The following is a 15,214-nucleotide window of genomic DNA, read 5'->3' on the forward strand; positions in this document are numbered from 1 at the left end:
CTGCAGCAGTGGTCCTCAAAGTGGATTCCAGGGACTCTGTGGGTTCCTTTAGGGGCATATAAATTGACCCATACAAGTATGTAACTCTGACAGTGTACAAATGGAACCAAATAAACCCTAACGGGTCCATTTGGTTCCATTTGTACACTGTCAGAGTTAAAAGGAGACCTTGAAATTTGACATTTTGAGAAACACTCAGGGTTCCCACACATTTCTACCAATTAATTTCCAAAACTTTTCCAGAATATTTAACCCAATTTCCAGGACTATATAACAATAATTCAGCTCAATAACAGGTCGCTTACTCCTATGCGCAATGCCCAAAGACAGGTAGTGTATGCCAGTGGTTCTCAACCTTTTCAGGCCGTGACCCCTGAAATAATCATGTTTTAACTGGGGACCCGGCACCCTAACGAGCACTAAGAGTTGAGGAATTCTGTATAACACTGTTCTATTGTGAAAATAGCAGATCTACATGCTCGGCTATTTTCACAATTTCTGCCTCTAATATTTGACAATTTGGCCCATGTTTAATTTGTCATTTCAGAGGTGTTAACAAAACCAATAACCAAAGACAATGCATAGCTTTCTAGGAACACTGTTCTACAGTGTGTTCCATGCTACGGGTAGTGGGTACTGCACTGCACGTCAAATGTAATGTGGACCAGCCTGATGGCTAAAGCGACCCAACAGGACCGCTCCTCCCTCGTCAGATCCGCCCTTTCATCTGAACTGAGGAGTCTGGAAGTCCACAAGATGGCCACTTAATCCGCGCAGTTTGAGGAAATTAAGGGAACCCACTGTTAGCCCCACGGCGGAAGCATGACATCCACCGACTCACACCGCGGCCGCGATTGTTTCTAAATGTCAACGGTCGCTTCCCATCGCCCTCCGAGGGCCAGATGAGCTATACGTTTGTCCCATCGGGGAACAAAGATGGCTTTGATCGGGGGGCCTTTAGCGTCCCGGGCTGGTCTCATCCTGCTGGTATGCTGACTGACTGCTCTTGCGGTCGGGCCTGTTTCAGTTTCCTTTTTTTACCCTGTTAGGGTTTCTGAGGTTGGAAAGAAAGCAAGAGAGAAAGTGAGAGAGATAGAGAGAGAGAGAGCAGGAGAGCGAGACAGAGAGAGAGAGAGGGGGGGGGGGGGGGGAGCGAGGGAGAAGCAAAAGCCAGCTGCAGGGTGATTTGAATTCTTATCCCATTAAAACCGGTCATTTTAGAATTTTAGCTATACGTTGTTGTCCATCCATCTTCAATCGCTTATCCGGAATCGGGTCGCGGGGGTAACAGTTCCAACTGAGACTTCCAGATTTCCTTATCCCAAGCAACTTCCTCCACTCCCGCAGGGAGTATACCGAGGCGTTCCCAAGACAGTTTGGAGATATAATCCTTCCACCTGGTCTTTGGTCTGCCACGGAGTCTCGTCCCAGTGGGACGTGCATCGAGGACCTTCCTAGGAAGGCGCTCGGGGGGCATCGGTACTAGATGCCCGAACCACCTAAGCTGACTCCTTTCCAAGTGCAGGAGCAGCGGTTCTACTCCAAGTCTCTCTCGGGTGACTGAACTTCTCATTTTAAAAAGCCGATCTACAAGCGCACACCGCCTCGCTGGTGCTCAGGTCTAAACGGGTTAAGAGTAACCGCAGAACAACAACACATCCATACATAGCGTATACGTCTGGAAGCTGCAAGAGAGTCTGGTTATGTAACGCAGCGAAGCCAGGGTCTCCATATCAAGTTCTGGTGTCAAGGTGAGCGTGCCAAGAAACACAGGCTACTGTTAGCAGGAGCCTTAATTGAGGCCAGGCGGAGTGAGGCGGTGGGCACGTTATTACACAACGCCAAAGACAAGGCGACGACGACCACCTCCGGGGCTGTACAAACACCACGTGGTGCGGAGATCAGTCGCTTGTACAGTATATCCTCCGTTAAAACCCATTCAGAACGGGTACACTAATATTGTGTATCATTATTTTATGCTTTAACTATTGAAAAATAGCAGATATACAAGCTCACAGCGCGGCACCGAGTGCCGCACTGCGAGCTTGTAGATCTGCTATTTTTGAAAAATCGTGAAATTTAGAATTTTGACACGATTCTATAAGTGTCTTTGGAATCCTTCTAAGATTTTTTGAAAACCCTACGTTTCTATGTCAGCAATCTGGCTAGCCATCGTCAAAGAAAAGGTCCTTTTCACTTAACTGGAGCTCGGTTAGTTTGTTCTTGAGAGACTACTATGTCAGTGGTTCTCAAACCTTTTCATGTGAAGGACCCCCAAAATGAGATGTATTTGGCCACGGACCCCGTGGCCAAATACTTTGAAAAAATGCTTTGAAAATACATATATTCAAAGATTTGCACACATTTTCACGACTTTTTCAAAAATAGCAGATCTACAAGCTTGCAGCGCGGCACTCGGTGCCGCGCTGTGAGCTGGTATATCTGCTATTTTTCACTGGTTAAAGCATTCAATAATTCTAGGCCTAAATGGGTTAATGTACAGTGCACACAAACACACCTTAAACCCCGATAACTCCCTGACGCTGATCCGCGGGATATTATATATCGTTGTTGTCGGGTGGAAACCTTTTATGTCCAAAACTGTCCGTTTTGTATTTATCGTCAGTGGCGGCTCCAGGGGGGGGGGGGCTAGAGGGGGCTTTAGCCCCCCCTGATGAAGGCTTAGCACCCACTAAGCCCCCCCACCCCACAAACCCAATACTGATGAAAAAGGAATAAATAAATAAAATGTATATGAATATGTGAAAGACAATTGACTGACTTCTATGTAAACCGTGCTATAAAATCATACTTTTCATGCTGGAAAGCATCTTCAGCCTCACAAAAACCCTATCCCGATCACCTACAGTCCTCAGATTTGGAATGATCTGGTCTGTTCAGTTATCCATACCCTAGGTGTGAGTGAATCACGTTTGTCATATTGGTACTATTCATTATTGTTTGTTGCCAAAATGAATTAGCTCCGCTCTAAAAAAGCCAGCTCCCCCATAGTCCCCGCAGTCACAATTCTCTAGAGCCGCCGCTGTTTATCGCTTTAAAAAGGATCTAAACTAGTGAAAATAGCCGATCTACAAGCACACAACGCGCGAGGCGTTGTGTGCTTGCAGATCAGCTATTTTCACTAGTTTTGTGCAATAGTCTTGTGTGATGAACCAGGGCTTTACTTTACGGAAAAAAATGTACAAATTTGAAACTTGGAGATACGAGGTTTCTGCCCGACAGGGACGATATACACGCCTGAGGTGAGGCCCCCTGAGCTTTGTTTTCACTGGATTGGAAACACTGATCAAGATATCAGGGAACCAAAGGCCTGGAATTGACTGGAACGGGTTCAAATATTATCTCACTAAAGGAAACACACGTATGCGTCTGGCGAACACGATGGTAAAGCCAGAGTGGGTTTCAAATGAAGGAGCAATCTAAGTAAGAGAAAGAGGTATTTCACTTAAAAAAAAAAAAAAAACTTTTGGTAATTTTATCGTCTAATCAGGCTTTTAGAACACCCAGAACAGTTAATTTGCTTGATTCAATATTTAGATATTTGATGTAAATGTTATCAGGCCCTCCACATGCAGGACGCCTCCCCATACACACCCAATGTAACTTCAAACTCCATTTTAACCATGATAGATTCATTAAAAACACCCATGATGTTTTCTAGTGACTCATCCTAATATGTGAGCAGGGCGTGTTTTTTTGATAACTTTTTTCATTTATTTGTAATAATTGTTTGGGAGAATGGAAAAAACGGATTTCCAAGCGGATTTTTTTGTTTTAAAAGCTGTGAACAGTGTGCACACACATGGTGCATCATCTAGTCATGGGCGTGCACGATCCGTGCACTATAAATTACATGGAGGTCTATGGAGACCATGGCATCGCGGGACATTGAAGAGTAAAAAATCATTGCAACATAAGTGTTAAAAAGCCTGATTAGATGATAAAATTACCAAAAGTTTTTTTTGAAAGTGAAATATCCCTTTAACCTTTTAGCTCAAGAACCAAAGACAGTTTGGCCGGGACCCAAATGAGTAAAAATAGCAGACCTACAAGTTCACAACGCCTCGCTCCAAATGGACCCTCACACGCCTCGCTCCAAATGGACCCTCACAGGTCTGTAACTCTGAGAGACTCTAAGAGAGACTCTGAGAATTATGGGGTCCTTAAAATTAAACGTTTGAGAACCACTGCTGTACTAAACAGGTTCAAAACTAATGGTTAAAACATGGCTGGCTGACCTCAATTCAAACAGATTTCCAGGTGGATATCGTTGTTGTCGGATGGAAACCTTGTATGTCCAAAAGCGTTCGTTTTGAATTTATCATTTAAAAAATGAACTAAACTAGTGAAAACAGCCGACCTACAAGCACACAACGCCTCGCACCGCGAGGCGTTGTGTGCTTGTAGATCTGCTGTTTTCACTAATTTTGTGCGACGGCCTTGTATGATGAAGCAGGGCTTTACTTAGCGAAAACACATACTAATTTGAAACTTGGAGATACGAGGTTTCTGCCCGACAGTGACAATATGCCGCATCTGGTGAGCCTACCGCACCTGCAGACCTACCTGAAGTGGTAAACAGGAACTGCAACTTGAACAAAACATTGATAATTATGCTGAAGTGGGGTTGTTTTGGGGGCTGTAAAGCCAAATGCTCTGTACGTAATGAATTAGGCCTTGGCTTTGTTCCGTTTTCCTGCTTTGAAGTCTAAACACACACACACTAGGGCATTAACGACTTGTGATTTTTGCAAGTCGACTAGACTCAGTAAAAAGTTGAGTTGAAGTCGACTTTATCGTTTGATGACGTCGTCACATCACACACGACCCCCCAATTATTTTGCGGGTTCCCCAGATGATTAACTTAACATGGTTTTCTCACTCAACTGTAAACAAACCAACATAAAGTTTAAGTGTATAGAGGGTATGTTCACATTTCTAAAGTGCCAATTTAAGGACTTTTTAACACCTCTAAAATGACAAATTAAACATTGGCGAAATTGTCAAATATATAGAGGCAGAAATTGTGAAAATAGCAAAAAGAAAACGCGAGGCGTTGTGAGCATGTAGATCTGCTTGTAGTGAGCATGTTGTGAGCATGTAGATCTGCTTGTAGTGAGCATGTTGTGAGCATGTAGATCTGCTATTTTAACAATAGAACGTTTTTTTTTTTCAACTTCGACTTTCTCTGGTGGGAGTCAACTTGTGTAATGAAGTCGACTGAGTCGACTTGTCGACTTTTTCGTTAATGCCCTAACACACACACACACGTGCGCACACGGGCATCCCACATACAGTACGCTACGCACACAGAACAGAAAGCATAGCGCCACTATGAAAATGCATACCATGTCATATGATGTACAGTAGGTTATGTGTACTATAAGGTGAGGTGGACCTGTTTTTTTTTTTCTTCCTCTTTTGTAGTTTATAACCTGCACATAAAAACTACAAAATGAATAGGACTAGGGTTTCATTAAAGTGCTTTGAGTGGCAGGGAGATTAGAAACGTCCATTTATCCTCTGCTCTGCTTACACACTTAACCCTACAGTATATACTGTACTATTCTTAGTTAACCCGGAGTCCACCAGGGGCCTGTACTTGGGTCTCTTACTTTTTGCCCCTCTACTCCAAATCTCAGCCAGTCTAAAAGCTCACAATGCAGATCTGCTATGTGTAGATTGTGGATCTGCACATAGTACTACACACTGATAGTTTGAGGGTTTTCAGGGACGTGCAGAGAATGTTAGAGAGGCAGGGACTGAAATTTCTAAAAGGGCCTTTCGGTGAAAATAGCAGACCTCCAAGCTCACAACACGTTACACTGCGACGCGTTGAGGATTTCTACACAGAGAGGGCAATTCTTTCAACATAAGATGCTGCATTCAAGTTCAGGAGAGTTTGGACAAGGCAATTCTCTTGAATGCTGCCTTCAGGTATGGCATGCAAAAGGAGGCATTTGCATTTCTTTCAGCATATAAAAATCAAACCTCGGTTCGAAGTGAAGCGGTGAACTTTTATTCTATGTGTTCTAGAGTTATGAACTCTGTGATCTATACATTCTTTATATTCTGAATTAATTAATGATTTTATCTGGAGGGCCGAATTGTCATGTGAAGCTTGACCAATCCTCAAAGTATCCAATCATCAGACCGGGACAGACACTACACACATACGGACGGACGGGACAGATAAAACCTGTTCATTCTGGACTGATATGACCATTATATGGACATGGGACACACATTTTGTTTTTGAAAACCCCTATTCATTCTGGACTGCTATTCTGGACGTACAGGACAGATAAAACCTGTTCATTCTGGACTGGAATGACCATATATGGACATGAGGTGACAGACATTTTGTTTTTGATAAAACACACAAAGCCACTCATTGGAAGCGGCTTTCACCGCTTCAAAAACTCCCTTCATGGTGTGGAGAGGGCACTTTTTACAGACAGATAAAAGGGCAGGGGCCTTTGGGGGTAGTTTGGGGGCAGTTTGAGGGTTTCGTACACTATGGTGCTCCGCGGCGTTAATGCATACCAAACTGGGGGTCCTTGAAAAAAATAAAAAATAAAAAAACATTTGAGAACCCGTTTCATATGGCGAGAATGATCAAACTAAGATCCCCGACCAGCTACTGTCTGGAGCGGCCAGGAGAGCATGGAGGATGACCTGACCGTTAACGCGAGTCACTTTTATAAGTGTTTGTTTTTGGTTTGTTTTGGAAAGCGTCGACTTGTTTAGATGTTGGCGGTCCCTGAAGCTGATCCAGGCCTTCAGAGACCAAAATAGCTCCCATCTGTTCCCAACAGCACAGTGTGGATAGTGTGCGACAGACCAAAGTGTTTTCTGCAGTGGAAAAGTTGCGGTTGACCCCAGGAGTGGGGTTGTTTTTCTGAGATTCAACCCCCCTTTCCCCCCCACTTCACAGTTACAGTAGCTGGCAGGGACATGCTGGGCCCCTGATTTAGCCCAGGAAAAAGAGTTGGAGAGGCCCTCATTGCGCGCTATAGAGAGATCTCAAAGATTTGCCATTTCAAATCATGACAAGTGACAAGCCAGTGGGACAATTACTGTACATGGGTTATATTTCGTTGTTGTCGGGTGGAAACCTTGTATGTCCAAAACCGTTTGTTTTGTATTTATCATTTTAAAAATGATTTAAACTAGTGAAAACAGCAGATCTACAAGCACACAACGCCTCGCACTGCGAGGCGTTGTGTGCTTGTAGATCTGCTGTTTTCACTACTTTTGTGCAACAGCCTTATATGATGAAGCAGGGCTTTGCTTTGCGAAAAATTGTATGAATTTGAAACTTGGAGATACAAGGATTCTGCCCGACAGTGACGATTTACTTTGTTGGCCGCCCAGCCCCCAAAATGGAACAAAGGTCGACATTTTATTATTTTTTTTCCCCTAATGGCCGGCCTGGAACGGCCGGGAATGAACCGGCCGTTCGGGAGTTGTTCCGCTTTTCCCTATGGCCAGCACGTCCCTGGTAGCTGGTTATGGATTGTTTTTTCGGGGGGGTGGACGTCTGGCAAAGTCTTTCAAACTAATAAGAAATACTGTACTGGTGACTTTGCCATAACCGCCCGCCCCTCCAAAACATTGTTGTTGATCATAATGGGTAACGTGACCCGCGTGGAATGTGGCAGTGGTTGGAGAAGTAACTTAATAGTAAAAGCAGCGATATCATCATGTAGACTAGACGGGACGTGAACCACTGTTGCCTAAAACCGGGACCCTCAAAGCAATGCACACGTTACCACGTACACGCATGCCCATTCTCCAACGTTCGTGCATGCGCACATACACACGGCAGGGTTGCATACAGGCAGTGAGTGATTGACAAACAGCCTCAGCGTTGAATTCAGACACACAATTTGTTCATGTTCTCTGATTGTTAGGTGAGCATGTGTACATGAAAAGAACATGATAAATGTTTATGCAACCACTGAAAACAGCTACTATTATTGTAATTCTGGCAAAAACCGGGACAATTTTATAGTTAATGTTGAAAACCGGGACATATTAGTGTGTTAGAGATATTTGTTGGGACACTGGGACAAGCAGGTTGAAAACCGGACAGTCCCGGCCAAACCGGGACGTCTGGTCACCCTATTTGTACTGTAAGTGTACGTACAGTATGCATTAAAAAATGCATGAGTAAAAGAACAACTGTACTGGCATTAAGTTTTTAAAATCTTCTGAAATACAAACTTAGCTGTTTTTGAATAGCCAAAGTAATTGGTTGATGTGTGTTTTCTAATAATAATGTAACTCTGCAGAGTGACTAGTTAATAAAGCTGTCAAATAATCGTAGTGGAGTAAAAAGTACATGCTTTGCCTCTGAGATAGTAGTGGAGTAGAGGTATAAAGCAGGGGGTCTTCAACGTGTTCAGGCCAAGGACCCCTTAGTTGAGAGAGAGATGAATCAGGGACCCCCCACAACCTTTTTATAGATTCCATAGTTTCATGGTTTGACAGCAATGATCATCAGTATGTTTTGGATTCATGTCAATCTGGGTTTTCAGATATTTAACCACTTGAACCGGCAATACTTAATAAACCTGACCTTTCACTCTGTACTTAGTCTGCTCTTTTTCCCCTCTACACCAAAGCTTTTTGCCAAAAATAGCCAATCTACAAGCTCACAACGCCTCGCAGTGCGAGGCGTTGTGAGCTTGTAGATCTGCTATTTTTGGCTAAAGTTCTCCGAATATGGACGCTAGGGTTGAAGTAGTTCATATAAAAAAGGAAAAAAAAGGTTTCTGTCACACACTGATTTGGAGGACCCCCTGTAGTAACTCTGTGGACCCCCTAGGGGTTCTGGACCCCCTGTTGAAGACCCCTGGTTTAAAGTAATGGAACTGGAAATAATCAAGTAAAGTAAAATTATCTCAAAATTGTGCTCAAGTACAGTACTTGAGTAAATACTTAGTTACTATCCACAACTGGCATGTGGCGATGAATGTAAAGAAGCTAAACGTTGGCTAACGGGGAGCAGAGGGGAGTCTTCCTGGCTTCCCTGTTGACTCGCAGCTTATAAACTCTTTATAACTAGCCCTTACCCGTTCAAAGATATGAGCTCCGAAATTATGTGCAGTGTGGGTTATGGGATGTGCACTGTGCACACAGTATATGAGGGATGGAAAGTAACTTTAACTGGTGCTTGCATGATAATATGTAGGAGCATCAATGTAAGAAATACCTGTTTCGTTTAATGGCTACAGACAATGGAAAGTAACTTTAACTGGTGCTTGCATGATAATATGTAGGAGCATCAATGTAAGAAATACCCGTTTCGTTTAATGGCTAAGCCCCCCCCCCCGCCCGCCCGCCCGCCCGCCTGCCTGCACACACACACACTCCCCCCCCCCCCCCCCCCGTGTGTGTGTGTGTGTGTGTGTGTGTGTGTGTGTGTGTGTGGGTTTGTGTGTGATTGTGCATGGCCTGAACAACAGCGCCCCTCCCTTAACATGTGTGGTCACAAAAGGTACTGTAGGCTAAATAGATACAGATACACCATAAAAATGCTATTATACAGCATACGATTTGTGAAAGTGACAAACGGGCTTCACAGTTATGTCAGGTGTGTTCATATGCTGATGGTGATGCGATTTCAGGTCAATTGCTCCAGCCACCGAGGAGAAACGCTGTTTCATACAGACATACAGACACTCACTCACTCACTCACTCAGACAGACATTCGCAAAATTATAGTATAGATAACGTTACCTTAAAGGCTTTAAAATCCTAGCACTGAACGTGTGCTCCATGTGTGCTGTTTACACATGCATGTCAATGTTTTGATTGATTGATTGATTGATTGATTGATTAAAGACTTTATTAGAAGTTTGCGTAGGAAAAGGTACAGTGTCATGACGGTACAGTTCGCTGTACCACGGTCAACTAAAAGAACACATCAAAAAGGCTTTTGGGCTTGTTTCAAATGGGGTCCTTTTTTTTAACTCATATAACATTGAATGACAGACAAATAAAACACAGTATTGTGCAGAAAATATAAAAATACAAATAAAACAGTCGTAAAACACAATGCAAAATAAATGGTATTTACATAGAAAGGACAGGCTTTGTTTTCTTTTACCAGTTTCAAGTAGCAGCCGCCTGTAAGTGGCTTTTCAGAGCGGTTTTAAAGGAAGGTAGGGATGTACACTCCTTTAAGACCACTCCTTTAAGTTCCACATTTTAGCGGCATAGCAGGAGAACCAATTTAACCCTTTGTTTAAGCCAAATCTGGGTTGGACGTGATCTGCGGAGCTGCCTCTGGTGCTATAATTGCGAACATCCTTGACGTTTTGGAAGTATTGTGTCAGGTACATTAGCGGTAAGGTGAGCCCGAGATGGAAGGTTACATACAGACAGACAGACAGACACAATGAGAGAGAGAGAGAGAGAGAGACAGACAGACAGACAGACAGAGATACCTACTAAGTATTTTCGTGGTTCCCAGGACAGGTCATGTAGGGCACATACGCAGCTATGGACTGGATCTGCCTCATGAACTCGTCTCCGATCCTGGCGTTGTCCTGGAACACATCCATCAGGACATTGAACGTACAGCACTTTTTGTTTCTTTTCATTTATAATCAACCCATTAAGACCTGGAACAACTTTAACCATTATTTTTATGCTTTAGCTAAGCTCACTGCGAGCTTGTAGATCTGCTTTTTTTGTGCAAATTTGTGCAAGTCTTTTAATATTTTGACCGTCTTCTAAATCAGTGATTCTCAAACATTTTCATGTCAAGGACCACCAAAATGTCATGTATTTGGACCCCATCTTTGAGTTTCAAATGTTCGCTTTAACAAAGATATATTCAAAGATGTGCGGCGCAGCGCTGTGAGCTTGTATATCTGTTATTTTTTAATAGTTAAAGCATAAAATAATGGTTTGCGCAATACAATATGCGTTGAGTTCCAGGTCGTAAGGCCCTTTTCCACTGTGCGCGATAACGATAAAACATATCGTTTTCAATTGAAGTGGATGGTAGCGTCCACGCCACAACGATAAAGCCGCCATAATCGATGTGAACGCCAACATATTGTTATCGTTATCTTTATCGCGTCCGGTGGGAATGGCGCGTTAATGGGGTAACTAAGAACTGAGGCGGGATTCTAAATCCCTATAACCCTAACCCCAGTTCTCACACAGATTTGTATACCAACGCTAAAATCTAAAAATGTCAGATGCTTTCCTGGGTTTTAATGGGTTCATGCAAAAATGACAATACAAATGACAGTCCAAAGGACATGACATGGATGACATAGTCAGAGATAAGCCTAGTATACGGTGCTATCCAACTGGACTCCCTGACTGGGATGAAAAGTATGTTTTTTTGTTTTGTTTTTTTCTCTCTTCTTCTCTCTAGCCACTGATGCTCTGCCAAGTTTGTTGTAAGAATCCAGTAAGTCATTTTTCCAGAAGCCTTCAGGAATGTCCCATCATGTGCATACCGAGTAAACCTCAATGAAACCAGAGGCCATTACTTCTCTCCCGCGTCCTAATGGTGGCTTCGGAGTTTTCAAAACACGGTGCGGTCCATGGCTGTCCTGTCGGGTTTCACTGCCACGGCCATTAAAACCCATTTAGAATGGCTACACATTATTGTGTATCAATATTTTATGCTTTAACTATTGAGAAATAGCAGATATACAAGCTCACAGCGCGGCACCACGCTGCGAGCTTGTAGATCTGCTATTTTTGAAAAATCGTGAAAATTAGAATTTTGACCCGATTCTATAAGTGTCTTTTGAATCCTTCTAAGGTTGTTTGAAAAAACGATGTTTCTGTGTCAGCAATCTGGCTAGCCATCGTCAAAGAAAAGGTCCTTTTCACATAACTGGAGCTCAGTTAGTCGGTTCTTTGGAGACTACTATGTCAGTGGTTCCTTTTCATGTGAAGGACCCCCAAAATGATATTTATTTGGCCACGGACCCCCATTCAACATATTTAGTTCCAGGGACCACCCAGAAGCAAAATTTTAGTTACAAACGTTCGAAAATACACATATTCAAAGATTTGCACACATTTTCACTACTTTTTCCAAAAATATCAGATCTACAAGCTCGCAGCGCGGCACTCGGTGCCGCGCTGTGAGCTTGTATATCTGCTATTTTTCACTGGTTAAAGCATTCAATAATTCTAGACCTAAATGGGTTAACACATCTACTGCCTCTTAATCTGAAGGTTGCTTGGTGCCTCGGTGCCACGTCGTTTCCTCCGTCGGCCGCCGCTATTATTTTGAAGGGCCGGAAGGGGGTTGTTTTTGTTTTTTTGGATTATCACTTGACGGCAACGATTACGTCATCTAGTCACATGACAGTGTGCGACAAGAAGATGAAGATGGCTGCGCCCTGCCTTGTGCCTTGTTTACATTTAGATCTGCTGCAAAATGTCTCAAAATGGCTATTTTGTTTAAATGAAGTTTCTTTATGGGCCTCTCCATTGACTTAACATTGAGGAGCTTCACTTCGCGTGCACGCCCAACGTGCGTTGTAAACAAATCGCCGACATTACCGATGCGAGCGGGACCGGAGCGACATTAAGTAAGTAATAATATCTTTACTGTATATACAGTAAGATTCACAGTCCTCACCGTCAACGGCGCCATGGTATTAACCCTTTCAATGACGGTGAGGACTGTCAACGGCGGCGAAAAAGTTAATGAGCTTTCAGACAGAATTCCTTTTTCTGTTTTTCTATTCATATTATCAATGAGGCCAAAGGACAGACTTAGACATTCCAGCTGAGAGCAAGGCATGAATTATGGTGATAAGATATTGGACCCAGCTCACTGTGTCATGTCATTTGTCTCTATATTTAAGAAATATATATAGATACAGTACAGTATGTGAATGGTGTAGCCACACAGCGATTTCTTGGAAATAACACATTTGTCACTTATGGACTGGAATATGTTATGATGCTTGTAATGTCACAGATGGCAGCTAATATGTTTTCAAAATGAGGAAATGCATAATTCGGACTTTAGAGAGACGTTTAGTTTTTTTAATTTGTCAGCTACTTGGGTGACTTGCCCCTAATCCCCGTCTTTCACCGGAGGATTAATGCCATTTTTCAGTGTAATGGTAATCACAACCGGTGTGTTAACCACAGCTGTGGGCCTTCGAATGTTCTGCTGATAAATACCGGGTAGCCCAGAGAAGGAGTGTGGGGACGTGAGGAGGCTTTAACCCATTTAGGCCTGGGCATATTGAATGCTTTAACTATTGAAAAATAGCAGATATACAAGCTCACAGCGCGGCACCGAGTGCCACGCTGCGAGCTTGTAGATCTGCTATTCTTGAAAAAAGTCGTGAAAATGTGTGCAAATCTTTGAATATATGTATTTTCAAAAGCGAATGTTTGTAACTCAAATTTTGCTTCTGGGTGGTCCCTGGAACTAAATATTTTGAGATGGGGTGTCCGTGGCCAAATAAACATAAGTTTGGGGGTCCTTCACATGAAAATGTTTGAGAACCACAGTCTCTCAAGAACAGACTAACAGAGCTCCAGTTAAGTGAAAAGGACCTTTTCTTTGACGATGGCCGGCCAGATTGCTGACATAGAAATGTAGGTTTTTCAAAAAGTCTTAGAAGGATTCAAAAGACACTTATAGAATCGGGTCAAAAATTCTAATTTTCATGATTTAAAAAAAATAGCAGATCTACAAGCTCGCAGCGCGGCACTCGGTGCCGCGCTGTGAGCTTGTATATCTGCTATTTTTCAATAGTTAAAGCATAAAATAATGATACACAATATGTTTACCCGTTCTGAATGGGTTAATCTCATCTGTCACTGTGGAATTATGTGAATATCTCAGTAGCTTTTGAAAGAATAAGCCCTTGACGACAGACTTCCCATCCCAGTAGTCAGTTTAACTGTTCAACAGTAGCTCATGATATTGGTCTTTTGAAAAAAAAAAAAAGAATAATTGAAAGTGAAATACCTCATGCATGTCATAGGCGAAGTCACCTAAAAACACAAAATCACGTGGGTTAGAACAGGGGGTCGTGGAACCACTAGGAGGTGAGAGAGTTAAAGGTGATACACCATGAAAATTCACTTTTCCTATTTTAAAACCTTTTTTTTGGGGTCCCACTAGCACCTTCTATCCTCACAAAGTCCCATTTCAGACCGTTGTGTCTTTCTCTGGTTTTGGGAAGATGGAGGTTCAGAAAGATTTTTTTTTATTTAAAAAAAAAAAAAAAGATTTTCCAAAAAGATTTTTTTTTGGGGGGGGGGGCACCGTCTTCAAATGCAAAAAGAAATCTAAATACGATCCAAACGTTGTGATTCCCAAATAAATCCCCTTTTTGCATTTGAAGACGGTGTGCGTGGAGTTTTTCTTGTTCAATAGCTAGTATAAAATAATGAAGGCCCCTCCACCTTGAAACCGCGCTAGAAACTCAGTCCCACTTCCCGCTCTGACAGACCCGTCGCTAAATGACTAGACCGGGATTTCTCAGCCCCTACGAGCACTCAACTTGAGTAAAAATAAACTAAACAACTTCACTACTCACCAAACCAAAGGTAGTTTTGCGTTGTTTAAAGTCTATTCTCTGCGGTTGGACACCTCTCAGCACCCCACCCACTCTGTAAAATACATTATTTTTGTCATGAAATAAAACGCACCCACCTCGAGCCACCTAGCGGCCACCGCAGACACAGCGGTTCACAACCCGGAAATAAGCGGCGGTTGAGTTGGATGCAGTCGTAGGGGCTGAGAAATCCCAGTCTAGTAATTTAGTGACGGGTCTGTCAGAGCGTGCAGCTAACGCTCTGGACCAGAGCTAACTTTAACCCACCCCTGTGACACCCCTGATGGCATCATACGTATATGCATTACCTATGTGTAGGGTGGCATGGTACAGACATTACCTATGTGTAGGATGGCATGGTACATGCCCAGCTGGGTCTCTTTCTGCAGGCGGGCCAGAGACTGGGGGTTCTTGTTGCCCAGGTCGCCGTAGAGGGCGAACCTGGGGCTGAAGCTGGCACTCTCGTTCAGGGCGGTGAAGGTGAACACGTCGCTCCAGCCAAGGTCACTGCCACAGTGGTACACTGCAAAGCACACAGACAACGTGAAGGTCACTGCCACAGTGGTACACTGCAAAGCACACAGACAATAAGGAAGACACTCGTATGAATTGTGTACGGT

The 15,214-nt window shown here is 43.2% G+C and overlaps 1 protein-coding gene across 1 annotated transcript in view; it reads right to left on the reverse strand.

Annotated features, from left to right (window-relative positions):
- The window catches only part of acp7 (acid phosphatase 7, tartrate resistant (putative)), a 104,312-nt gene that overhangs the window by 81,138 nt on the left and 7,960 nt on the right, over window positions 1-15,214 (reverse strand). Inside the window, exons 4-6 of the mRNA XM_080749946.1 lie at window positions 14,935-15,117; window positions 14,003-14,028; window positions 10,483-10,580 (exon numbers count right to left, since the gene is read on the reverse strand). Coding sequence (XP_080606072.1) covers window positions 10,483-10,580; window positions 14,003-14,028; window positions 14,935-15,117 — 307 coding nt within the window. The remainder of the gene's footprint in view (window positions 1-10,482; window positions 10,581-14,002; window positions 14,029-14,934; window positions 15,118-15,214) is intronic.

Source organism: Nannobrachium achirus, assembly GCF_963921795.1.
Source record: "Nannobrachium achirus genome assembly, chromosome: 20".
Classification (NCBI taxonomy): Eukaryota; Metazoa; Chordata; class Actinopteri; order Myctophiformes; family Myctophidae; genus Nannobrachium; species Nannobrachium achirus.